The 23049-nt window shown below is 42.7% G+C and overlaps 1 protein-coding gene across 1 annotated transcript in view; it reads right to left on the bottom strand.

The window, feature by feature from the left end:
- Window positions 1-23049, bottom strand: part of trim66 (tripartite motif containing 66) — a 210569-nt gene that overhangs the window by 6573 nt on the left and 180947 nt on the right. The window contains exons 11-15 of the mRNA XM_063061880.1: window positions 14903-15082; window positions 9897-10005; window positions 7720-7798; window positions 3191-3359; window positions 2234-2538 (exon numbers count right to left, since the gene is read on the bottom strand). Coding sequence (XP_062917950.1) covers window positions 2234-2538; window positions 3191-3359; window positions 7720-7798; window positions 9897-10005; window positions 14903-15082 — 842 coding nt within the window. The remainder of the gene's footprint in view (window positions 1-2233; window positions 2539-3190; window positions 3360-7719; window positions 7799-9896; window positions 10006-14902; window positions 15083-23049) is intronic.

Here is a 23049-nt window from a genome sequence, read left to right as displayed (position 1 = left end):
ACAGAGTTTTGTTTCTCTCTGGACCAATTTCTGTTGCTTTGATTACACTGTTAAATCTTGCAACCTTAAACATTAGCCAATTGTTATGCATATTGTTTAACCTCATATAAACTAATACACCAAAGGACATGTTTTTAAATTATGCTGTTCAGCAGTCAAAACCTCCTTCACTTAAAATAAATCTACTCTATGATGGTGCCTGTCTCAAAGCTACTTTTAACCAGGGAAGTGGTATAAGATGCCATCCCCAATTGCTGCCTATTTGCAGTATTATCTTCATAATGGAAGATTTTTTTTGATGCATTTGTGGCTTTGCTGGAAGCAATATTATTTTTGAATGTTTTCAATTTTTGCATAAATGGCAAAGGTGGCTACATTCTATTTTCAAGTGCAAAGCTGGTCACCAGAATCATTTTTCCCTGTGAAGTCTTTAATTTATATTTTGTTAAGATGTTGGAGACAGAAAAGCTTTGGAAAGAGAAACCTTAAAAAGAATGTATACGCACTAAAATGCCAAATTAAACCTGTCTTGTTTCTTTTGATGTCGTCAATTTCTGCATGGCTGAGTGAGAAAGGTAGTAATATTGTCAAATTCCTAGCAAAATTACATTGTAAGCAAAATTGAGATCAAAGTCTTCAAAATTAAGTAGTCTAAAGCTCTTAGATACCAGAACAAAATGTGTAACATAAATCCAGATAGTAGGGCTCCACTAATAGATATCAATGGGTGGGGGGGCAGTGAAATTCCCATTTAAAGGTATGCTTCAAAATAAAAATCAGCAGAGGTCAACTTGCACTGATTTGCAGATACAAATTAAAAGACATGACACAACAATGTAATCCTTAGTTACACTGATCGCTTCAATCTTTGAAAATATAATCTGGCAATTAATCACCAAGCTTTGGTTTCACGTTGTATCCTGTTTTGCATTAGTATCAGTAAACCACAGCTTGCTGTACTAGCTGCTTCAGTAAAATAGCTGCACGTTATTTCAGAGAAAAAAGGACAGAAAATTATTTCAATGTATTCATCTTGTTTCAACACAATGGGTTCAGAGAATTCCACAGCACAAAAGAGGCTATTTAGTTTATGTCTGTACTTGATCATTGAAAGTATCCAGCAAATTTTAATTTCCCACTGCAAACATTTTCTTTTTAAAATTTATGGATACAGCTTTTCCTACTTGTCTTATCTTGACAAGCTTCAGCAATAATAATTCTTTCATTTGGCTCTATTGCTTTGAACAGTAAGCTCATGTTCTCTGGTAGCCAGTTCACTAACTGGCTGTATTTTTGACATGCCAGTGTGATCTCATCATATCCTTTGTTCTAATGAAGAGACACTCAGATTCTCAAAACTTTGTACATCGCTTCAGTATTTTGTCACGTGTGTTATATGAATCTTCTCTGCAGTTTCTCCATACCCATTCATTTTGTTTCCCCAAGAGCATTCAAAACCAGGCACTATGTTACAAGGCAAGCATCTTACAGTATTTTTAAAGTTTTATATTTCTCTCTTGCAAAAATGTTTCTCTATAAAGCCTACAATAGTATACGCCTTTCAATTGTATTTTCCTCCTGTTCTCACAAAGATCCCAAAATTCCCACATTTTGAACATTTTCCTTTTATTCTATATTCTATCCCCATAATCACTTCTTCCTCTCAGATGCCCTACCACATTGGGCCCTGTGTTAAATTCCATTATGTCTTTATCTTATTGTGGAAAGTGTTGAGGTGAGAAATGATTCAAGTATATAACATGATGAGCGTAGTTGTTGGTAAAAAGGGAATAACATGAGGATTTTTTAAAAAACATTATGTGTTTGGAATCAAGAATGCACTACCTGCAGGTGGGGTGCAAGTGTTTTCTCTTTTAGCTTCCAAGAGGGAATTAGGTAAATACACAATGAGGAAAAACTTGCAATGCCAGAAAGGAGGGTTTAGGAAGCGGAACGAGTGAATCAGTTAAAGACCAGCTCACTAGTTCCAGCTTGGACACAATGGGCCAAATGGCCTTCTTCAGTGTCATAGCCATGATTCTGGATTCCACCTATTTAAATAATAAATAGTAGTATGATTTAAACAACAGTAATAGCACGATTGATATTCTGGTAACTATGCTTCTATAGGGTTTTTTTTTTATCCCTGTCAGAAGCAACTTGAATTTTCAACCTCATCATAAAGTACATCATTAACAGACGAAAGTGACAACAAGTAACTAAACGGATTTACATTGGGAAGCTGAGAAGAGAAGGCACGTGACAGCTGAGATGGAACACCTTTGGGCATCGGTCGCAGCAGAGCAGCTCCCCGCCATTTAAACAGACCGCACAATAATCCTCATTGTCGTCTGTGACGCTTGCTGCATTCGGGATCGCCTGAGAAGTTGCTTCAGAGGTTTTGTCATCCGAAGGAGATGGGAATGGTGCAACATCAGGTGGAAGTTCAGAAGTAACTGCTGCATCATCTGCCTCACATTGTTGAGGAGGAGGGGGGTTCGAGTTCGGTGGGGTGAGAGTGCTGTCCAGAGTGATGTTCTGCAACAAAAAGAACAACGTTAATATTGAAAGTAAATCCAGGGCAACCATTTCTGTAAGTATTGCATCATTTCTAATTTTAAACAAAAATATAACAGGCAATGCAAGCAACAATCATACCAACCATAAAAATGTTTAGTAAATCAGCTCTAGCCTTCTCTCTTTAAGCATCAATTTAGCTTGCTTTCACTTTGCTTTCTGAGAGACTGAAGAGTATCTAAGTGTTTGTAAATGTTCAGCTGATGAGGCTCTGGCTCATGTCATTGTGCTGCAGGTATGCGCAAACAAAGTCCCTCGTAAAAAAATTATCAGATCACCAATGAGAGAGCAGTACAAACTGAGCTTCTAACACAATGATAGATCGTTACTTAGCACAGGAAATACAGAGCCCACAAAACAGGAAAGTACCATATGTTAATCTAAGCACTGCCAAATAACACCAAGAAATAAAAGCAAGCTACGAGGAAAAAAAACTCCATTATCATGGTAAATGAGATAGTGTATATTGATTTAATTTTTCCCAACAAATCCAATACTCATACACTTTTAATTGTAGCAAAACCATGCAGCACTTGGGTTAGTACATGTTTAATTTATTGAAGTTTAACAGATGATTTTATGAGTTGTTGGCATCAAATATCCCTCTGCTCACCTTTGTTGCAGTATTCGAAGTCTGACTGTTCATCATGACAAGGGATTTGCTTTCATCTTCATCAACAGTTGACTGCACTTTGAAGATGGGGAGCTGGCCAGTGGATGCTGCACAGATCTCCAATCGCTCCAAACGCACATAAGGCAACTTCACCCCATCCTTTTGAGCCCTACATGAAGCAAATTAAAAATCATAAATATTGACTAGAGTAAAATTGAAATAAAAGGAATAGTCTACAGAATGTTGGAGTGTAGAGGCATGACTTCCTTCCCTAACTGAGAGCTCAATGAAAAGACAGCAGATTTGGCATAGAATTAATAAAGTCATTGAGTACCACAGCACAGAAACAGGCCCTTCAGCCCATCTAGTCTATGCCAACCAGATTTTCTGTCAAGGTCTTTCTACCTGCATTCAGACCATACCTCTCCAAACCCTAAACACAAAATAATCTGCAGATGTTAGGGTCAAAGCAACACTCACAACACGCTGGAGGAACTCAGGAGGTCGGGCAGCATCCGTGGAAACGATCAGTCAACGTTTTGGGCCGGAACCCTTCGTCAGGACTGTAGAGGGAAGGGGCAGAGGCCCTATAAAGAAGGTGGGGGGAGGGTGGGAAGGAGAAGGCTGGTAGGTTCCAGGTGAAAAACCAGTGAGGGGAAAGATAAAGGGGTGGGGGAGGGAAGCAGGGAGGTGATAGGGAGAAAAGGTGAAGAAAGAATAGGGGAAAACACAATGGGTAGTAGAAGGAGGCGGAACCATAAGGGAGGTGATAGGCAGCTGGGGGCCACCATTCAGGACCCCAAACAGTCCTTCCAGGTGAGACAACACTTCACTTGTGAGTCTGTTGGGGTCATCTATTGCATCCGGTGCTCCCGATGCGGCCTCCTCCACATCGGTGAAACCTGACGCAGATTGGGGGACCACTTCGTCAAGCACCTCCGCTCCGTCCGCCAAAACAGACAGGCTCTGCCAGTAGCCACCCAATTCAACTCTGCTTCCCACTCCCATTCAGATATGTCCATACATGGCCTCCTCTACTGCCATGATGAGGTTAAACTCAGGTTGGAGGAGCAACACCTCATATACCGTCTAGGTAGTCTCCAGCCCCTTGGTATGAACATAGAATTCTCCAACTTCTGGTAATTCCCTCCCCCTCCCTTTCCCTATCCCTATGTCACTCTGCCCCCTCCCCCAGCTGCCTATCACTTCCCTCATGATTCCGCCTCCTTCTACTACCCATTGTGTTTTCCCGTATTCTTTCTTCACCTTTCCTGCCTATCACCTCTCTGCCGCCCCTCCCCTCCCCCACCCCTTTACCTTACCCCTTACTGGTTTTTCACCTGGAACCTACCAGCCTTCTCCTTCCCACCCTCCCCCCACCTTCCTTATAGGGCCTCTGCCCCCTCCCTCTACAGTCCTGACGAAGGGTTCCGGCCCGAGACATCGACTGACTGTTTCCACGGATGCTACCCTACCTGCTGAGTTCCTCCAGCGTGTTGTGAGTGTTCCTCTCCAAACCCTTCTCATCGATGTACTAATCCAAACTTCTCTCACAGAATGAAGTGGAGATTTTTTTTAACCTCTCTGCACACAGTATTGTGGATTTCAAATTGTGATCAAAGGTACAAATGGTACAGAAGATGGAACAGTTCCAAGTAAAATTTATCATCAGAATATACACATGTCACCACATACAATCCTTTTCCTGAAAACATACTGAGCAAACTGATGGAACAGTTACTGTAACTGTAAACAGTTGGTGTAAAGGTAGATACAAAATGTGGAAAGACTGAGAAAAGAGGCAGCAGACAGGGCATCATGCAGTTAACTGAATGGTTTGTGTGTGTCTATTTTAATCTGATTTGTATCAAGAACCGTGGATCAGCTTATGGATCTATGATGTTGTGGCCATTACAGACTTGGCTGTCAGAAGGGCAGAAATGGCTGCTGGACGTTCCAGGGTTCAGACATTTCAAAAGGGACAGGGAGAGAGGTAGAAGAGGTGGGGAGTGGCATTTCTAATCGGTGCAGAGAGGAAAGGCACTGTGGTGGGACTTGCCTACGAATCAATGTGTGGAAGTCAGGAATAGGAGGGAGCAATAACTCTATTGGGAGAGAGATCCCACCCCCATAGCAACAGAAACACAGAGGAACAGATCGGGAGGCAGATTCTGAAAAGGTGCAAAGTTAACAGGGTTGTTGTTATGGGTGGCTCATATTTCCTAGATTATTGACAGAAGATGTGGACAAGCCGAGTGGAGGAGAGACTGCACTGAGTCTAGTGCCGGGCACTGAACCTGGTCAGGTGACAGATCTCGCTGGGCCAGCATTTCGGAGACGGTGACCACAACTCCCTGACACTCCCATAGCTGTGGACAGGGATTGCAGCAGGTGGAATTGCAAGGTATTTAACTGGGGGAGGGGGATATTAGGCAGGAAGTTGGGAGCATAAATTGGGAACAGACGTACTCAAGGAATTAAACGACAGAAATGCGAAGGTTGTTTAGCGAGCACTCGCATGGGGTTCTGGATCAGTTTCTCCCATTGAGGCAGGGAAAGAACCATGGAGGATAAGAGAAGTAGAACATCTAGTCAAGAGGAAGAAAGCAGAACACTTAAAATTTAGGAAACTAAGATCAGACAGGGCTCTTTTGTTCTAAGGCAGCCAGGAAGGAGCTTGAGGAAGGACAAGAGCTAGAAGGGAACATGAGGAGGAGTAGGATTAAGGAAAATCCCAAGGCATTCTAGATGCACATGAAGAACAAGAGGATGACTAAAGTGAGGGTAGGACTGATGGAGATATAAAAGAGGAAACATGTATGAGGAGGAGGAGGTGGGGAAGGTCCTTAATTAATACCCTGCCTCAGTATTCACCTGTGAGATGGAAATTAATGAATGTGAGGACAGCATCAAACAGGCTAACAGGCTGGAACACATCGACATTAAGAAAGAGGATATGCTTCAACTTTTGAAAACCATTAGGGTAGATTAAGCCCTAATAGCCTGGATGGAACCTACCATGTTACTACAGGAAGCAAGAGAAGGGAATCGCTACACCTTTGGCCATGATCTTTGTGACATCACTGGCTAAAGGAGCAATACAAATGATTGGAGGGTGGCAAATGTATTTCCTGTTTTCAAGAAAGGTAATTGGGATAACCCTGGGATTATAGATAAGTGAGTTTTACTTCAGTGGTAGGCAAACAGGCAGGATTTTTGAGCATTTGGAGAAGCATAGGCTGATTAGGGTTAGTCAAGTTAGCTTTACGAGAGGCAGGCCATGCCTCATGAGCCTCACTGAATCGTCTGAGGAAGTTTCAAAGCAATAAAGACAGCAGTGGGTGTGGTGTACATGAAGTTGAGTACCCCCCAGCTTCCTCATGGTGGACTCATTCAGAAAGTCAGGAGGCAGAGGATCCAGAGACACAGGCTGCATGCATTCAGAACTGGCTTTGCCACCCAACGCACAGAGTGGCAGTAAATGGAATCCATTCTTCCTGGAGGTCATTGTCCACATTTAATTTTCATTTTTCTTTTTTTTTGAAACTGGCAAGAAATTTTAATTTAAGCCATTCACTATTATTACTATACCCCTCACATTAAAGGCACTATACAAATCCAAGTAACTGCTGTTTTAAACACCCAAAAATCAGAGGGGTAAAATTTCTAACAAGTCTGAGTAACCAGTCTTACTTTTCATCAACCTCACAAATAACACCACTAATAACATCACATAATCTGTCACAAGGCCTGGAAAATTACATTTTTTCTTCCAAAAATTTCAAAATATAGCAGTGAGCATTTGCAGTTCTCTCGTTCCTATATTTCACTGTGAGTTGATAAATGGGGAAAAGGGAGAAAAATCAGGGGAAAAATGCAATGTCCAACTCTGTCCTTTTTCCAGTTAATTCACTACGGACTCTATCAGCTAACTATTCCACTCTTGCGCACATTTGAGACACATATCTTTTCTCCACACCATTTGCACGTCATGTTCTTTGCGCTGAACTTTGTCAAAGGTTCCAATCTGATGGACTGTTCCTTTCACCACTTGAGTTTACTTTTCCAGCCTTCTAATGACACATGCACCTTCCTAACCAACACAAACAAACTGCTGCAGGAACACAGCAGGCCAGGCAGCATCACTGGTAACAAGTGATGGATGATGGAGCCATGGACACTGCCTGGCCTGCTGAGTTCCTCCAGCATTGCAGCATTGCGTGCGTGTGTGTCTGTGTGTGTGTGTGTGTGTGTGTGTGTGTGTGCGTCTGTGTGTGTGTGTGTGTGTGTGTGTGCGTGCGTGCGTGCGTGCGTGCGTGCGTGTGTGTGTGTGTGTGTGTGTTGCTTGGATTTCCAGCATCTGCAGATTTGCTCTTGTTTGTGCATGCACCATTCTGGCTGTCTTTTTACATGTGCACCATTCTTTCTATTTCCTTGTTTCCATGTGCATTCAATACTTTAACTCATACATAGCTCTACTGTATATAGATTGTGTCTAATAGGCTGTTCCACCATCCATCACTTGTTACCTCTGGTTTGCAATGTCATCCGTTATTCCTTCATTCTGTGAATCCGGTGTCAAATCTTGAGATCCACTGGCTCTAGGATCTAGAAAAAGCAATAATTTTATACCATCAGGAAACTATTCACAAAAAATAGAGGCATGTAGATGCTAGGTTTTAAGTCAGATTATTACATGAAAAATAGTTTAAGACGCTCAATCTATAATGTGTTACTGTAGTTTTTATAGACACCCCTCCCAATCTCTACTTGTCTATGTTCGGAAAATGTTGAAAGATATTGCAATATTGTTTCTTTCATGAAGCTAGAGCCTCAATGATAACATAACGCAGCTCAGGGATTCTGCAGAGCGGGCTAGAATCACTAACCCAAGAAATTCTTAACTGTGATCGGCCGCTAAGATCTGCAAGGTTCACCAACAAAGGGAAGAAAGAATTGGAGACAGAAGGAACATCATCTGCTTTGACACTCATTAGAAAACGTTTGCATTAATATTGAGTAATTTAAAACAGACATGATCAGGCCACTCAAAAGCTTGCTCAACCCTGATGTCCATGTTCACAAATCAAGGTGTGCTGCAGACAAACATGAGTCAATTAGTTTGGGAAAGGAGTACACACATAATATGAATTCACAATTCTGTTAACAATGCATTTTAGCTGATTTTACATGACATAATAAAGTTATATTAATTTCATACACCTGATTTATGTAACATGCAGTCTATGATATCATTCTCCTTTAACTTAACCTTGGAAAAGAACTTTTGGAGAAAGCATTTTGGAGGAGAAATGGTGCGTTGGCCTTTAATATGAGAGGATTTGCTTACAGAAGTACGGAAATCTCCTTGCAGTAGTAAATGCCCATACTGAGACTGCACCTGGGGCATTGTGCAGAGTCCTGGTTTCCTTACTGAAGAAGGGATACACTTAGCATAAAAGCATAGAGGGAAAGCACCAAAGATTTACTGAGGTCATTTTGGAGATGGTGGGTTTACCAATGATGAGAGACTGAATAGACTGCATTTGGAATTCTTTAGGAGTTTATGAGACGAGATTTCCTTGCATCAAAATTCTCGAAGAGCTAATAAGGTGGATGCAGGGGCTTCCCCGATTGAGAAATCAAAAACCAGGTAACATATAGTAATTTGAGAAAAAGGAAGAGGTCATATAGGACTGAAGTGAGGAAAAATTTCCACTCTCAGAGAGCGGTGAACATTTAGAATTCTCTACCACAGATGACTTTGGAGATAGCATACTGGGAGGAGCTTAGGAGGACAATGGCATCTAATGGTGACTCCTTCCCTTGCATCTTCAGAAACAGCTCTACTTCTATCTTTGATCTCTCATTTTTTCCTTTTCAAGGTTCTTTTGAAGATGCTGACTTCAGTTCTTTGTGGAAGTGGGACCCGCTCTCAGGCCTCACGACCTGCCGCTTTTCGATATGCCAAGGATGCAGCCTGGAAAACTAAAGCGCCTTCAGTGTGCCAGATTTTCATAGCTCTGGAGGCGGGCGGATTCAAGGCTAATGCCGCCGCCTGATGTATCGTGGGAGATAGAAGATCATAAGCAGCGAGCTAGCTGCTGGCTGTGTGCCCAGAGACCCGAGTTCTTTGGGCACAGAGCTCTGAAAAAGTGACGCAACAGACTTTTAACACCGTAAATCAGCAAGGTGCTTTGTTATGTCTCCCCTCTCGCTGTGAAATGGGGACACCTCTTTTTCCCTTATTAGGGAGAGAAGGTGCCTGCGGTACCTTGAATTACCGGGTGAACAAGTAGTCTTTGGGTTACTGCAAGTCTGTATCTTTACTGATGCTTTGCTGCATGCTTTAGTGCTCAGATTGGGGGTGCAGATGCTTTTTTTCCCCCTGGTGGGGGTTGTTGCTTTGCTGCTGCTTATGTATGGGAGGGGGGAGCTGAGGGGGTGCTTTGGGGTTCTAACATTTAACTGTCATTCATTCTTTGGGGCACTCCTCTGTTTTCATGGATGTTTGTGAAGAATAAGAATTTCAGGATGTATATTGTGTACATTTCTCTGACATTAAATGTACCTATTGAAACCATATTCATTCAAATCACTGAACAATAGACTGCAGGCATTAAGTGAACCAAGGAATAGGAGGATAAAGCTGGAACTGGTATTGTGGAAGATTACAAGTGAACCGTGAATGAAGAAGCCAACTTACTTTCAGCATTAACAGAAAGGTTCATTGGTTCTTTGCAGCTGTTCTCCTTGAAAGGGCCTTGTTCAGTTTCCATGGGTTCCTTTGGTTCTCCACTGTCACTGTCTTTAGACTTAGAAACAACAGAGTAGAAAAGATCAGTTCTTCAGGCACCGATTATAATAAACAGATATTTAATGTAAAAAATTTAAATAATTTTATGGCAATCCTAACATTCCAAAAGAGTGTTCTAAGCAGGCTTAATCTTCTAATGATGTAATTGAGACAGAAATGGAGACATAGAAAAGTACAGCACAGAAACAGGCCCTTTGGCCCATCTGGTCCAAGCTAAACCATTTAAACTGCCTACTCCCATCAACCTGCATGGGGACCTTAGACTATAGCACTCCATACTCCCACCATCCACAAACATATCCAAGCTTCCCATAAACACTGAAATTGTACTCACATGCACCACTTGCATTAGTAGCTTGTTCCACTCTATCATGACAGTCTGAGTGAAGAAGTTCCCCCTTATGTTCCCCTTAAACTTTTCACCTTTTACCCTTAACCTATGACTTTGGTTGTAGTCCCACCCAACCTCAGAGGAAAGAGCCTGCTTGTATTTAACCTATCTATAAGCCTCATAATTTTGCATACTTCTATCAAATCTCCTCTCAATCTTCTACGTTCCAAGGAATAAAATCCTAACACATTCAATCTTTCCTTATAATTCAGCTCCTATAGACTCGGCAATATCCTTATAAATAAAGTTAAAAGAGTATAGAGAAAATTTCTATTTTTCCTGTAGGTAGGTTTCCAAAACTGCACAGAGTACTGGAAATTAGGCTACACCAATATCTTATACAACTTCAACATAACATCTGAACTCCTGTACTCAGTATTTTGATTTATTAAAGCCAATGTGCTAAAAGTTTTCTTTCCAACCCCGTCTACCTGTGATGCTACTTTCAACGAATAATGGACCTGCATTCCCAGATCTCTGTGTTTTATCACACTCCTTGGTGTCCTACCATTCACTGTGTAAGACCAACCTGGTTGGTCCTACCAAAGTGCAACACCTCACACTTGTCTGCATTGCATTCCATATGCCATTTTTCCAGCTAGTCCATATCCCATTGCAAGCCATGATAGCCTTCCTCGCTTCCACAACACCCCCAATATTGGTGTCATCTGCAAATCTGCTGATCCAGTTAACCACATTATCATCCAGACCACTGATATAGATGACAAACAATGGACCCACACCAATCTCTACGGCACTCCACTAGTCACAGGCCTCTAGTCAGAGATGCAACCATCTACTACCACTCTCTGGCTTCACCCACAAAACCAACGTCTAATCCAATTTACTACCTCACCTTGAATGCTGAGCAACTGAACCTTCCTGACCAACCCCCCATGCCTGACCTTGTCAAATGGCTTGCTAAAGTCCATGTAGCCAACATCCACTGCCCTGCCTTCTTCCACCTTCCTGGTAACTTCCTCAAAAAACTCTAAGATTGGTTAGACATGGTTAGACAAGCCATGCTGAGTATCCTTAATCAATCATGCCTACTTATATATCCGGTCCCTTAGAATAACTTTCAATAGCTTTCCCACTACTGATATCAGGCTCACGAGCCTATAATTTTCTGCTATGTGTTTAGAGCTCCTTTCTCCCCCTGCGCCCCCCCCAAAAAAAAACAGCAGAACAACTTTGGCCATCTTCCAATCCTCTGGTACCTCACCATATTGCTAAGGGTAATTTAAATGTCTCTGCTAGAATCCCACTATTTTTGCACTTGCCTCCCACAGGGTCCGGCCCTGGGGATTTATCCACCCTAATTTGCCTCAGGACAGTAAACACCTCTTTTTTAAAAATCTGTATAGGGTCCATGATATTGATGCTGCTTTGCCTGAGTTCTTATAGACTGAGTCTGTCTTCTAAGTAAATACAGATACAAAAATATAATCTAAGATCTCTCCCATCTCTTTTGGCTCCACACATGGATTATCATCCTGATCTTGAGGACCAATTTTGTCCCTTGCAATCCTTTTGCTCTTAACTTATCTGTAGAATCTCTTAGGATTCTCCTTCACCTGGTCTGCTACGGCAACCTCGTGCCTTCTTTTAGCTCTCCTGATTTCTTTCTTAAGTGTTCTCTTGCATTTCTTGTACTTCATCAGCACCTCATTTGTTCCTACCTGCCTATACCTGATATGCACCTCCTTTTCTTCTGAACCAGGGCCTCAATATCTCTTGAAAAAAAGGTTCCCTAACCCGTTATCTTTACCTTTTATTCTGACAGGCACATACAAGTTATGTACTCTCAAAATTTCACTTTTGAGGGCCTCCCACTTACCAAATACATCGTCAGAAAACAGCCTGTCCCAATCCAAACTTGCCAGATAGTTTCTGATAGCATCAAAACTGGCCTTTCTCCAATTTAGAATCTCAACCCACAAACCAGACCAATCTTTTTGCATATTTACTTCGAAATTAATAATCACAGTGCCATTAGATGCAAAGTGCCCATCTACACAAACTTCTGTCACCTGCCCTGTCTCATTCCCTAATAGTAGATCCAGGATCACACACTCTCTTTTTGGGGTTTCTGCATACCAATTAAGGAAATTTTCCTGAACATATTTGTAGAACTCTATCCTATCTAGTCCTTTTATAGTATGGGAGTCCCAGTCAATGTGTGGGCAGTTAAAATCACCTACAACAACAAACTTAGCTTTCTTGCAATCTCTCTACAAATTTGTTCCTCTAAATGCCTTGGACTGTTGGGTGGTCTATAATGTTGCCCCATTAACGTGGTCATACCTTTCTTATTAATCGTTCCACCCACAACATCTCACTAGATGAGCTCTCTAATCAGTCCTGACTGAGCACTGACGTGACATTTTCCATGACTGGTAACACCACCCCTGCTCCTCTGCTCTGTCCTATCTAAAAAAAACAAAACCCCAGAATACTGAGCTGCCAGTCCTGCCCCTCCTGCAACAAAGTTGCATTAATGGCTACAATATCATAATTCCAAGTGTTGATCCATGCTCTGATCTCATCTGCCTTTCCTACTTGCATTGAATCACACACAGCTCAGGGCATTAGTTGCAACATACTCAACCTTTTGATTCTTGACTTTGTCTGAGGTCTTAACAACACACCTGCACACTCTGGATCCCATCTCCCTGCAACACCCCCCCCCCCACCCCCACATACAGCAGAAGCAAACCTTCCTGCTAGGATATTAGCCCCCCATCCAGTTCAGGTGTAAATCATCCCTTCTGTACAGGTCCTACCTTCTCTGGAAGAGAGCCCAGTGATCCAAAAATCTTACACCCTCCCTCCTACACCAACTCCTTAGCCATGTGTTAAGTTGTATGACCTTCCCATTTCTGGCCTCACTAACACATGGCATGGGTAGCAGTCCTGAGATTACAACCCTGTTGGTCCTACCCATTAACTGAGCACCTAACTACCTGAACCCACTCTGCAGAACCTGGTCACTCTTCCTAACTATGTCATTTGTACCTACATGGACCACAACCTCTGGCTGTTCACCCTTCCACTTAAGAATGCTGAGGACTCAATCCAAGATGTCCAAGATCCTAGCACCCGAGAGGCAACATACCATCGAGTAATCTTGTTCTCATCCACAGAACCACCTTTCTATTACCCTAACTAATGAATCCCCTATCACCACAGCCTACCTCTTCTCCCTCCCGCTTCCCTTCTGAATCACAGAGCCTCTCAATGCCAGAGACTCAAAAATTGTGATTCTCCTCTGCTAGGTCATCCCAAACCCCCTCCAAACAGAATCTGAAGTGCTATAGCTGTTATTGAGGGGGATGGCCACAGGGGTACTCTGCACTAGCTGTTTAACCCCTTTTCATCTTCCTGATTGTTACCCAGCTTCCTGTGTCCTGTACCTTGCTGTAACTATCTCTCTATATGCCCTGCCTAACACCCCGTCAGCCTCCCGAGTGCTCAACTCCAACTCCTCAAACGTGGTGTGTTAAAACTGCAGCTGAATGCACTTCTCACAGGTGTAGTCATCAGGGACACTGGAAGCCTCCCTGTCTTCTCACATCCCACAAGAAGAGCATTCCACTCTCCTTCCTGCTCCACTGTTTTAACTGAGCAAATATAAAGAAAGAAGGGTGGGGGGGGGTGGAGAGAAAGGCAAACTTCACCCTGTTTTTTTTTTTGTCTTCTCTCACAGAAACTTCTTCTTGCTCGAGCTTCGAAGAGTTAAAGCCCAAGAAATAATCTCCACTCTAACTCTAACCACTCCGACAATGTCCACTCCACTTTCCACTGCCTTACTTTAGTTTGTTTTTGCTAATCAATCCCAAATGCTGATTGGCCACTACTCAAAGCACCAAACTATCGGGAGTCACTCCTTTTCTACTTAATCAGCGAACCCATCTTATTGGGCTTCCAATTTCCAATTGGGCTCTGCTCAATGAAGCACTAACGACCACAACTTTACACGTTTATGATTTCATTAATTGTCACTGAGAATTTGGGGGGGGGGGAGACACCCAAGTTCCATCTTACCTAATCTTCTGACAAAAGAAGTTTGCTTAATAGAACAAAAAGGCCATTCCATTCAGATGTATCAAAACACTGAATTTCATCTCAAACTCAACATTGTTTGAGCCCTGACCTCATTCAAGATCCTGATCCTGATCTACAATATCTGCCTAATTCTAAGTCATAGGCAGTCCTTACTCCAGATGCAATCTCCTTTTAACCCTGCATGCTCAGTTTTCAGCTTTCTTAAGACTTACCTCTTTGATTCAGAAATATTGCTAGGAGCATTAAAACTGCTCCCAAAGTTTTCAGACTTTACTACTTATCAACTCAATTCAAAGTGATTTCACACCTTTCCTACATTACCTTCATCCTACCTTTGTTATCTATACCAACATATCACGTGCTTTCCCATTTAACAAAATAGAAAAATGTCACAAAGTTGACTGTCAGGTTTTAGTAAATAAAATGTGACTAGAACCTTATACTTTGTCTTCTTTGGTTCCGGGTTTATCGGCATGTTTTCTGGCTGATGGCCTTGAGAGTCATCCTGGGACCTGGACACAGTCAGTGGTGCATGCAATTCAATCAATAAAGGGGCAGGATGCAAAGATTCCTTGTTCACAATTAGTGTGGATTCCATTTGGCCTGAAACAGTACACTGAAAAATATACACCATAAAAGTACTTTAGTACAAGAGTGAGATCAAATTTCAAACAAGATTTTATGCTTATATCAAATCTCAATAGAATTCCCAAATGGTGAAACACAGTGTATTTAGAAGCTGGTTGTAGTTAGGAATACAGTATACAAGAACAGTTACCAAGATCTACCAGGTTAAATACTAGGACAGCCAGTGGGATCAGGGGTGCGGGTTAGAAATCTAGGATCTGCTATTTTAAATTTTAATTCACAAGTGAGTGATTTGATCTTTAACATATATAATGAGGCCACATTTTACAATGTGGCAACTTGAATTCCTAGATCTTAAACAGAGTGCTTGCTCATCATAAGCAAAACAAGCTTCCTGCATATTAAGAGACGCAAACACGAGAAATTCTGCAGACGCTGGAAATTCAAGCAACACACATCAAAGTTGCTGGTGAACGCAGCGGGCCAGGCAGCATCTCTAGGAAGAGGTACAGTCGACGTTTCGGGCTGAGACCCTTCGTCAGGACTAACTGAAGGAAGAGTTAGTAAGAGATTTTAAAGTGGGAGGGGGAGGGGGAGATCCAAAATGATAGGAGAAGACAGGAGGGGGAGGGTGGAGCCAAGAGCTGGACAGGTGATAGGCAAAAGGGATATGAGAGGATCATGGGACAGGAAGTCCAGGGAGAAAGAAAAGGGGGAGGGGGGGAAAACCCAGAGGATGGGCAAGGGGTATAGTGAGAAGGACAGAGGGACAAAAAGGAGAGAGAGAGAGAGAGAGAGAGAGAAAGAATCTGTGTATATAAATAAATAACGGATGGGGTACAAGGGGGAGGTGGGGCATTAGCAGAAGTTTGAGAAGTCAATGTTCATGCCATCAGGTTGGAGGCTACCCAGACGGAATATAAGGTGTTGTTCCTCCAACCTGAGTGCGGCTTCATCTTTACAGTAGAGGAGGATAGACATATCAGAATGGAAATGGGACGTGGAATTAAAATGTGTGGACATATCAGAATGGCAGATGTCCCTCCTTTTTTAAAAAAAGAGGCTTCCCTTCCTCCACCATCGGGAGATGTCCTCCTTTTTTAAAGAAAGGGGCTTCCCTTCCTCCACCATCAACTCTGCTCTCAAACACATCTCCCCCATTTCACGCACATCCGCTCTCACTCCATCCTCCCGCCACCCCACTAGGAATAGGGTTCCCCTTGTCCTCACCTACCACCCCACCAGCCTCCGGGTCCAACATATTATTCTCCGTAACTTCCACCACCTCCAACGGGATCCCACCACTAAGCACATCTTTCCCTCCCCCACCCCCGCTTTCCGCAGGGATCGCTCCCTACGCGACTCCCTTGCCCATTCGTCCCCCCCATCCCTCCCCACTGATCTCCCTCTGGCACTTATCCTTGTAAGCGGAACAAGTGCTACACATGCCCTTACACTTCCTCCCTTACCACCATTCAGGGCCCTAGACAGCCCTTCCAGGTGAGGCGACACTTCACCTGTGAGTCGGCTGGAGTGATATACTGCGTCCGGTGCTCCCGATATGGCCTTCTATATATTGGTGAGACCCGACGCAGACTGGGAGATCGTTTCACTGAACACCTACGCTCTGTCCGCCAGAGAAAGCAGGATCTCCTAGTGGCCACACATTTTAATTCCACATCCCATTCCCATTCTGATATGTCTATCCACGGCCTCCTCTACTGTAAAGATGAAGCCACACTCAGGTTGGAGGAACAACACCTTATATTCCGTCTGGGTAGCCTCCAACCTGATGGCTTGAACACTGACTTCTCTAACTTCCACTAATGCCCCACCTCCCCCTCGTACCCCATCTGTTATTTATTTATATACACAGATTCTTTCTCTCTCTCTCTCTCTCCTTTTTCTCCCTCTGTCCCTCTCACTATACCCCTTGCCCATCCTTTGGGTTTTCTCCCCCTCCCCCTTTTCTTTCTCCCTGGGCCTCCTGTCCCATGATCCTCTCGTATCCCTTTTGCCAATCACCTGTCCAGCTCTTGGCTCCATCCCTCCCCCTCCTGTCTTCTCCTATCATTTTGGATCTCCCTCTCCCCCTCACACTTTCAAATCTCTTACTAGCTTTTCTTTCAGTTCATCCTGACGAAGGGTCTCAGCCCGAAACATCGACTATACCTCTTCCTTGAGATGCTGCCTGGCCTGCTGCATTCACCAGCAACTTTGATGTGTGTTACATATTAAGAGAACTGGCTTTAAAATATCATGCTCTAAACTTCTGCTATAGTTCTGGATTCACAACAGTTTAAGCTTATAACTCCAGCTGGCTCTCAAGTTTTTCGTAGCCAACAAAAAGCACCACAACTCTGATTAACAAGGGTAATCTCTGGAATTTTAAAATGAACCCCAGCTCTTTCAAATTTGATCCATTTTTCAGTGGAAAGGAGACAACAGTTCATGGAGAAGGAATTCAAAGAAAGAGTAACACAGGCCTTCCCATAATCAGTCACCTTTCACTGTTTCTCAATCTGATACATGATTTTCTGAAATCACGACAGACATGGCTTAACAATTCCTACTCTGAAACAAAGAATACTGAATGAAAACTGTCAGAAAACACTTTTTTTTTTATAAATGGTTCATATCCAAACCCATCCCTCAAGATCCAGGGTTCAAATTGTCCGGCTGTCCATGTGGTCCAAGGCAATGACGACTCAAGGGTGATGGCAACTGTAGGAACTCCGAACAAACCATGCGGCATGAAGCAATGCCAGGAGTCACCACAGGAAACCTCCTGTTGTGCAGAGCACACTCCAGTCATTTCAATATCGAGGAGTGGTTGACAGGGACACTGGGTAAGTATGAAATGTTTGGTACTTTTACAATTAATTGAGTTGAACTAAATGTTTTGAAATAAAACCACAGTACACAGGAACGGAATTAGGTTATTCGGCCCATTGAGTCTGCTGTCATTCCACCATGGCTGGTTTATTATCCCCCTCAACCCCATTTCTCCTCCTTTCTCCCCATAACCTTTGATGCTCTAATTAAGAACCCATTAACCTCCACATTAAACTTACCCAATATTTGGCCTCCACGGCCACCTGTGGCAATGAATTCCACAGATTCACCATCTTCTGGCTAAACAAATCCCTGCTCAACTCTGTTCTAAATGGGCATCCCTCTATTCTGAGGCTGAGCCCTCGGGTCCTAGACTCACTCATATAGGAAACATTCTCTCCACATCCACTCTATCTAGGCCTTTCAATATTAAATAGGTTTCAGTGAGATTCTGTCCCCACCTCCTCCCCCACAATTCTTCTGAAGACCCGTGAGTACAGGCCCAGAGCCGTCAAACACCCCTTGTATGTTAACCCTTTTATTCCTAGGGTAATTCTTATGAACCTTCTCTGGACCCTGCTTTTGCCAGCATATCTATTCTTAGATAAGGGGCCCAAATCTCCTCATAATACTCCAAGTGCAATCTGAACAATACCTTATAAAGCTTCTGTATCACATCCCTACTCTTATATTCTAGTTCTCTTGAAATGAATGCTAACACTGCATTTGCCTTCCTTATGAATGTCTCAACCTGCAAGTTAACATTGAAAGAATCCTGCACACAAAAAAATTACATGCCTTTGCACCTTTGATTTTTGAATTTTCTCCCCATTCAGAAGAGTCCACACCATTGTTCCTTCTACCAAAGTGCATGACCATACACTTCCCTACACTTTATTCCATCTGCCACTTCACCTTTTCTCCCTAACGAAGTCCTCCTGCAGATTCCCTGCTTTCACATCATTCCCTGCCCCTTCCACCTATCTTTGTATAATCTGCAAACTTGGCCACAAACCCAGGAACTCTGTCATCCAAATCACCGGCATAACATAAAATGAAGCAGTCCCAATACTGACCCCTGTGGAAAATCACTGGACACCAGCAGCCAACTACAATAGGCTGCTTTATTCCCACTCTTTGCCTCCAGCCAGTTAGCCAATGATCTATCCATGCTAGTGTTTTTTCTCTATTAACATAGGCTCTTACCTTCTTAAGCAGCTTTATGTGCGAGATCTTGTCAAAAACCTTCTGAACATCCAAGTAAACAACATCTACTGCCATTCTTTTGTCTATCCTATTTGCTATTTTCTCAAGAATTCCAATAGATTTGTCAGGTAAGATTTCCCCTCAAGGAAACTTTGCTGACTTTGCCCTAGTTTATCATGTGACTCCATGTACCTCAAAACCCCATTCTTAGTAATGAATTCCAACATCTTCCCAACCACTGAAGTCAGGGTAACTGGCTTAATTTCCTTTCTTCTGTCTCCCTTCCTTCTTCATGAGTGGTGTGACATTTGCAAATTTCCAGTCCTCTGGAAGCATTCCAGAATTAGTGATTCTTGAAAGATCATTACTAATGCCCCTATAATCTCTTCAGCTACCTCTTTCAGAACTCTGGGGTATATTCCAGCTGACTTATCTACCTTCAGAACTTTCAGCTTCCCAAGCGTTTTCTCCTTAGTAATAGCAACTACAATCACTTCTGCTCCTTGAGACACTCAAATTCCTGATGTACTGCTCGTGCAGGGGTTCCCAACATGGGGCCCATGGACCCCATGCTTAATGGTATTAGTCCATGGCATAGAAAAATTGGGAAGCTCTGTGCTCATGTCTTCCATAGTAAAGTCGGTCTCAAAAGTATTAAGTTCATCAGCCATTTCTTTGTCCCCGATTACTACCTCTCCAGCATCATTTTCCTGTGGTCCAAAATCCACTCTCACCTCTCTTTTACTCTATTTATCTGAAAAAAATTTTGGTATCCTCTTCTATATGAATTGGCTATCTTACCCTCTTATTTCAACTTCTCTCTCCTTATGTTTATTTTAGTTGCCTTCTGTTGGTTTTTATAAAGCTTGCCAATCCTCTTAACTTTCCACTAATTTTTGCCATACATCATCTTTTGCTTTTATGCTGTCTTTAACTTCCCTTTTCAGCCACATTTCCCTCATCCTATCTTTAGAATACCTCTTTCTCTTTGGGATGTATCTATCCTGTTCCTATCACTATTGTAATATTGTCCTTTTTAACGTGCCTTTTCTATCTCCAACTGTAATTTGTATCCCACATCCTGGCTACCGTTCAGAGGCTTCCCATCAGTGTTTTACTACCCTTGCAGTGTCTTAACTCTAACCACAACGATTCTACATCCTCTGGTCTTTTGTCTCCTCTTTCTAAGGATTTGGTTTCAGTTTTTTTTTTAAACCAACAGAGCCACCCCATCCCCTCCACCTACCTGCCTGTCCTTTCAATACAAGGTGTAACCTTGTATCAACTATGATCTCTTTTCAGCCACAACAAAGTGATGCCCACAATGTCATACCTGCCCATATTGAACTACATTACAAGATCATCTACCTTATTCTGTACACTGCACGCATTCTGAAAAGACAACACCTACAGCCCAGGGTCAATTCCTTGGTTTTGCTGACTAAGTGCATTGTTGCAACACCACTCAACCAGCTGAGCTATCTCAGTCTTGCACGTCTCATTGCCATCTGAGATTTTCCAAACAATGATGTATTTTGCAAATTTATTGCTGGTGTTTGAACTGTGTTTAGTCATACAGTCATGAATTCAGATGGATGAGGGGGGATCTCATTGAAACCTTTCAAAGGCTGAAAGGCCTAGACAGAATAGATATGGAAAGGATGTTTCCCATGGTGGGAGAGTCTAGGACAAGAGGGCACAGCCTCAAGATAGAGGGGTGCCCTTTCAAGACAGAGATGCAGAGAAATTCCTTTAGCCAAAGGGTGGTGAATTTGTGGAATTTGTTGCCATATGCAGCTGTGGAGGCCAGGTCGTTGGGTATATTTAAGGCAGAGATTGATAGGTTCTTGATTGGACATGGCATCAAAGGTTATGGGGAGAAAGCCAGGAACTGAGGAGGAGATAGAAAAAAAAGAATCAGCACGATTGAACGGCAGAGCAGAGTCAATGGGACAGATGAACTAATTCTGCTCTTATGTCTTATGGTCTTAGGAGTGTAAAGGGAGAAGAGCAATGGGCTAAGTAGGCATCCTTGAAGTGTGCCTGTGTCGATCGTCACCATGGAGGAGATATTATTACCAATACTAACTGTGATCTCCTGATCAGAAAGGATCAATTTGCCCAGGGAGGTAGAGGTGTCCAGATTTAGAAGCTTAATAATAACTGAGGGGGTGGTGGTGTTGAACACCAAGTGGCATCATTCTACAGCAGACCAACATATATGCTTTGATGTTGTCTAGGTGATTCAAAGTAGAGTGTAGAGCCAGTGAGACTGCATACACTGTAGATCACTTGTTATTGTAGGCGTATTGTAGCAGATCCAGGTCTTTGCTTAGGCAGCAATTAATTCTAGTTATAACCAACCTCTTACCTTCATTACGGTACATGGAACATTACAGCAAGGAACTGCCCCTTCAGCTATGATGTTGTGTCAACCTTTCATGTACCCCAAGATCAATCTAACCCTTCTCTCCTTCCTAACTCTCCAATTTTTCTATCACCCATGTGCCTGCTTGAGAGATTCTTAACAAAACTTGCTCTGACATCCCCTCAATACTTCTCTTCATCATGTTAAAATTATGCCCCCTTGTATTAGCTACAGTATTTCCACCCTGACTGTACACTTTACCCATGCCTCTTATCATTTTGTACCTCTCTGTCAAGTCAGTCCTCAATCTCCTTCACTCCAAAACGAAAAGCCCTAGCTTGCACAGTCTATCCTTATGAGACATGCTCTCGTGCAGGAAGAATCCTGGTAAATCTCCTCTGCACCCTCTCAAAAGCTTCCACATCTTTCCTATAATGAGGCAACCAAAACTGAACACAATATTCCAAGTGTGGTCTGACCAGAGTTTTATGGAGCTGCAACATTACCACGCAGCTCTTGAACTCAATCCCTTGACTAATGAAGGCTAACGCACTATACAGCTTCCTAACAATCCTATCAGCTTGCACAGTAACTTAGAGGGACTGATGAACATGGGCCACAAGATCCCTCTATTCCCTCACACTGCTAAGCATTCTGCCATTAACCCTGTATTCTGCTCTCAAATTCGAACTTCCGAAGTGAATCACTTCACACCTGTTTGGGTTGAACTCCATCTGCCATTTCTCAGGTCGGATCTGCATTCTGTCAATATCCCACTGCAAACTACAACAATCTTCCACAATATCCGCATCTTCCTGTCATCTGCAAACTTACTAACTCACCCTTCCACTTCCTCATACCAGTGCTCAAGAAGAGCATGGTGAGCTGTTTCAAAGACCATCACACACACACATCTAGAATTGGCTTGCAGAATATACTCCATTTACGAACACCCTCTGCTTCTTGGGGCAGGCCAATTCTAGATGTGTGTGTGTGTGTGTGTGTGAGATAGTCTTTGAAGCAGCTCACCATCCTCTTCTGGAGCACTGGTATGATTACTGCCCTTTTGAAGGAGGTGGGAACCACAGATCACAGAAGCAAGAGGTTGAAGATGTCCTTAATCAGCCCAGCCAGTTAGTTGGCACAGGTTTTCCGTATCCATCTAGATACACCATCAGGGTCTGCTGCTTTGTGAGATTCTCCCTCATGAAAAATGTAGTTATTGGGAAAGAGTGTTGTTTTATTCCATGAAAGAAATCCTGCCCAATATTGACAGGGTAGAGATGTCTAACTCTAGATTCTGCAGCTTGATTTGCTGATACTTAAAGGATTAGCAAGAAGTCTCAATGGATCACCTTTAATCTTCATTTTATTCTATGAAAAAAATAGGCTAACAGTTTATCTCTGGTGTTCTAACACTATTCCACTTACGCATCACATTTGGAAACTAAAATTCTAACAACATGCTCATCACACAATCTTATTTCCATTTTCACCACCAATATCATATTTTAGTACACTTTCTACTGGGCAGAGCTTGAATTCTTTTCCAACAAAGACAATCGTGAATTGAGAGTCTCTAAGTG

Source organism: Mobula hypostoma, chromosome 11, assembly GCF_963921235.1.
Source record: "Mobula hypostoma chromosome 11, sMobHyp1.1, whole genome shotgun sequence".
Lineage (NCBI taxonomy): Eukaryota > Metazoa > Chordata > Chondrichthyes > Myliobatiformes > Myliobatidae > Mobula > Mobula hypostoma.
The sequence above is the reverse complement of the archived record's forward strand: the minus strand, read 5'-3'. Positions and strand labels throughout refer to the sequence as shown.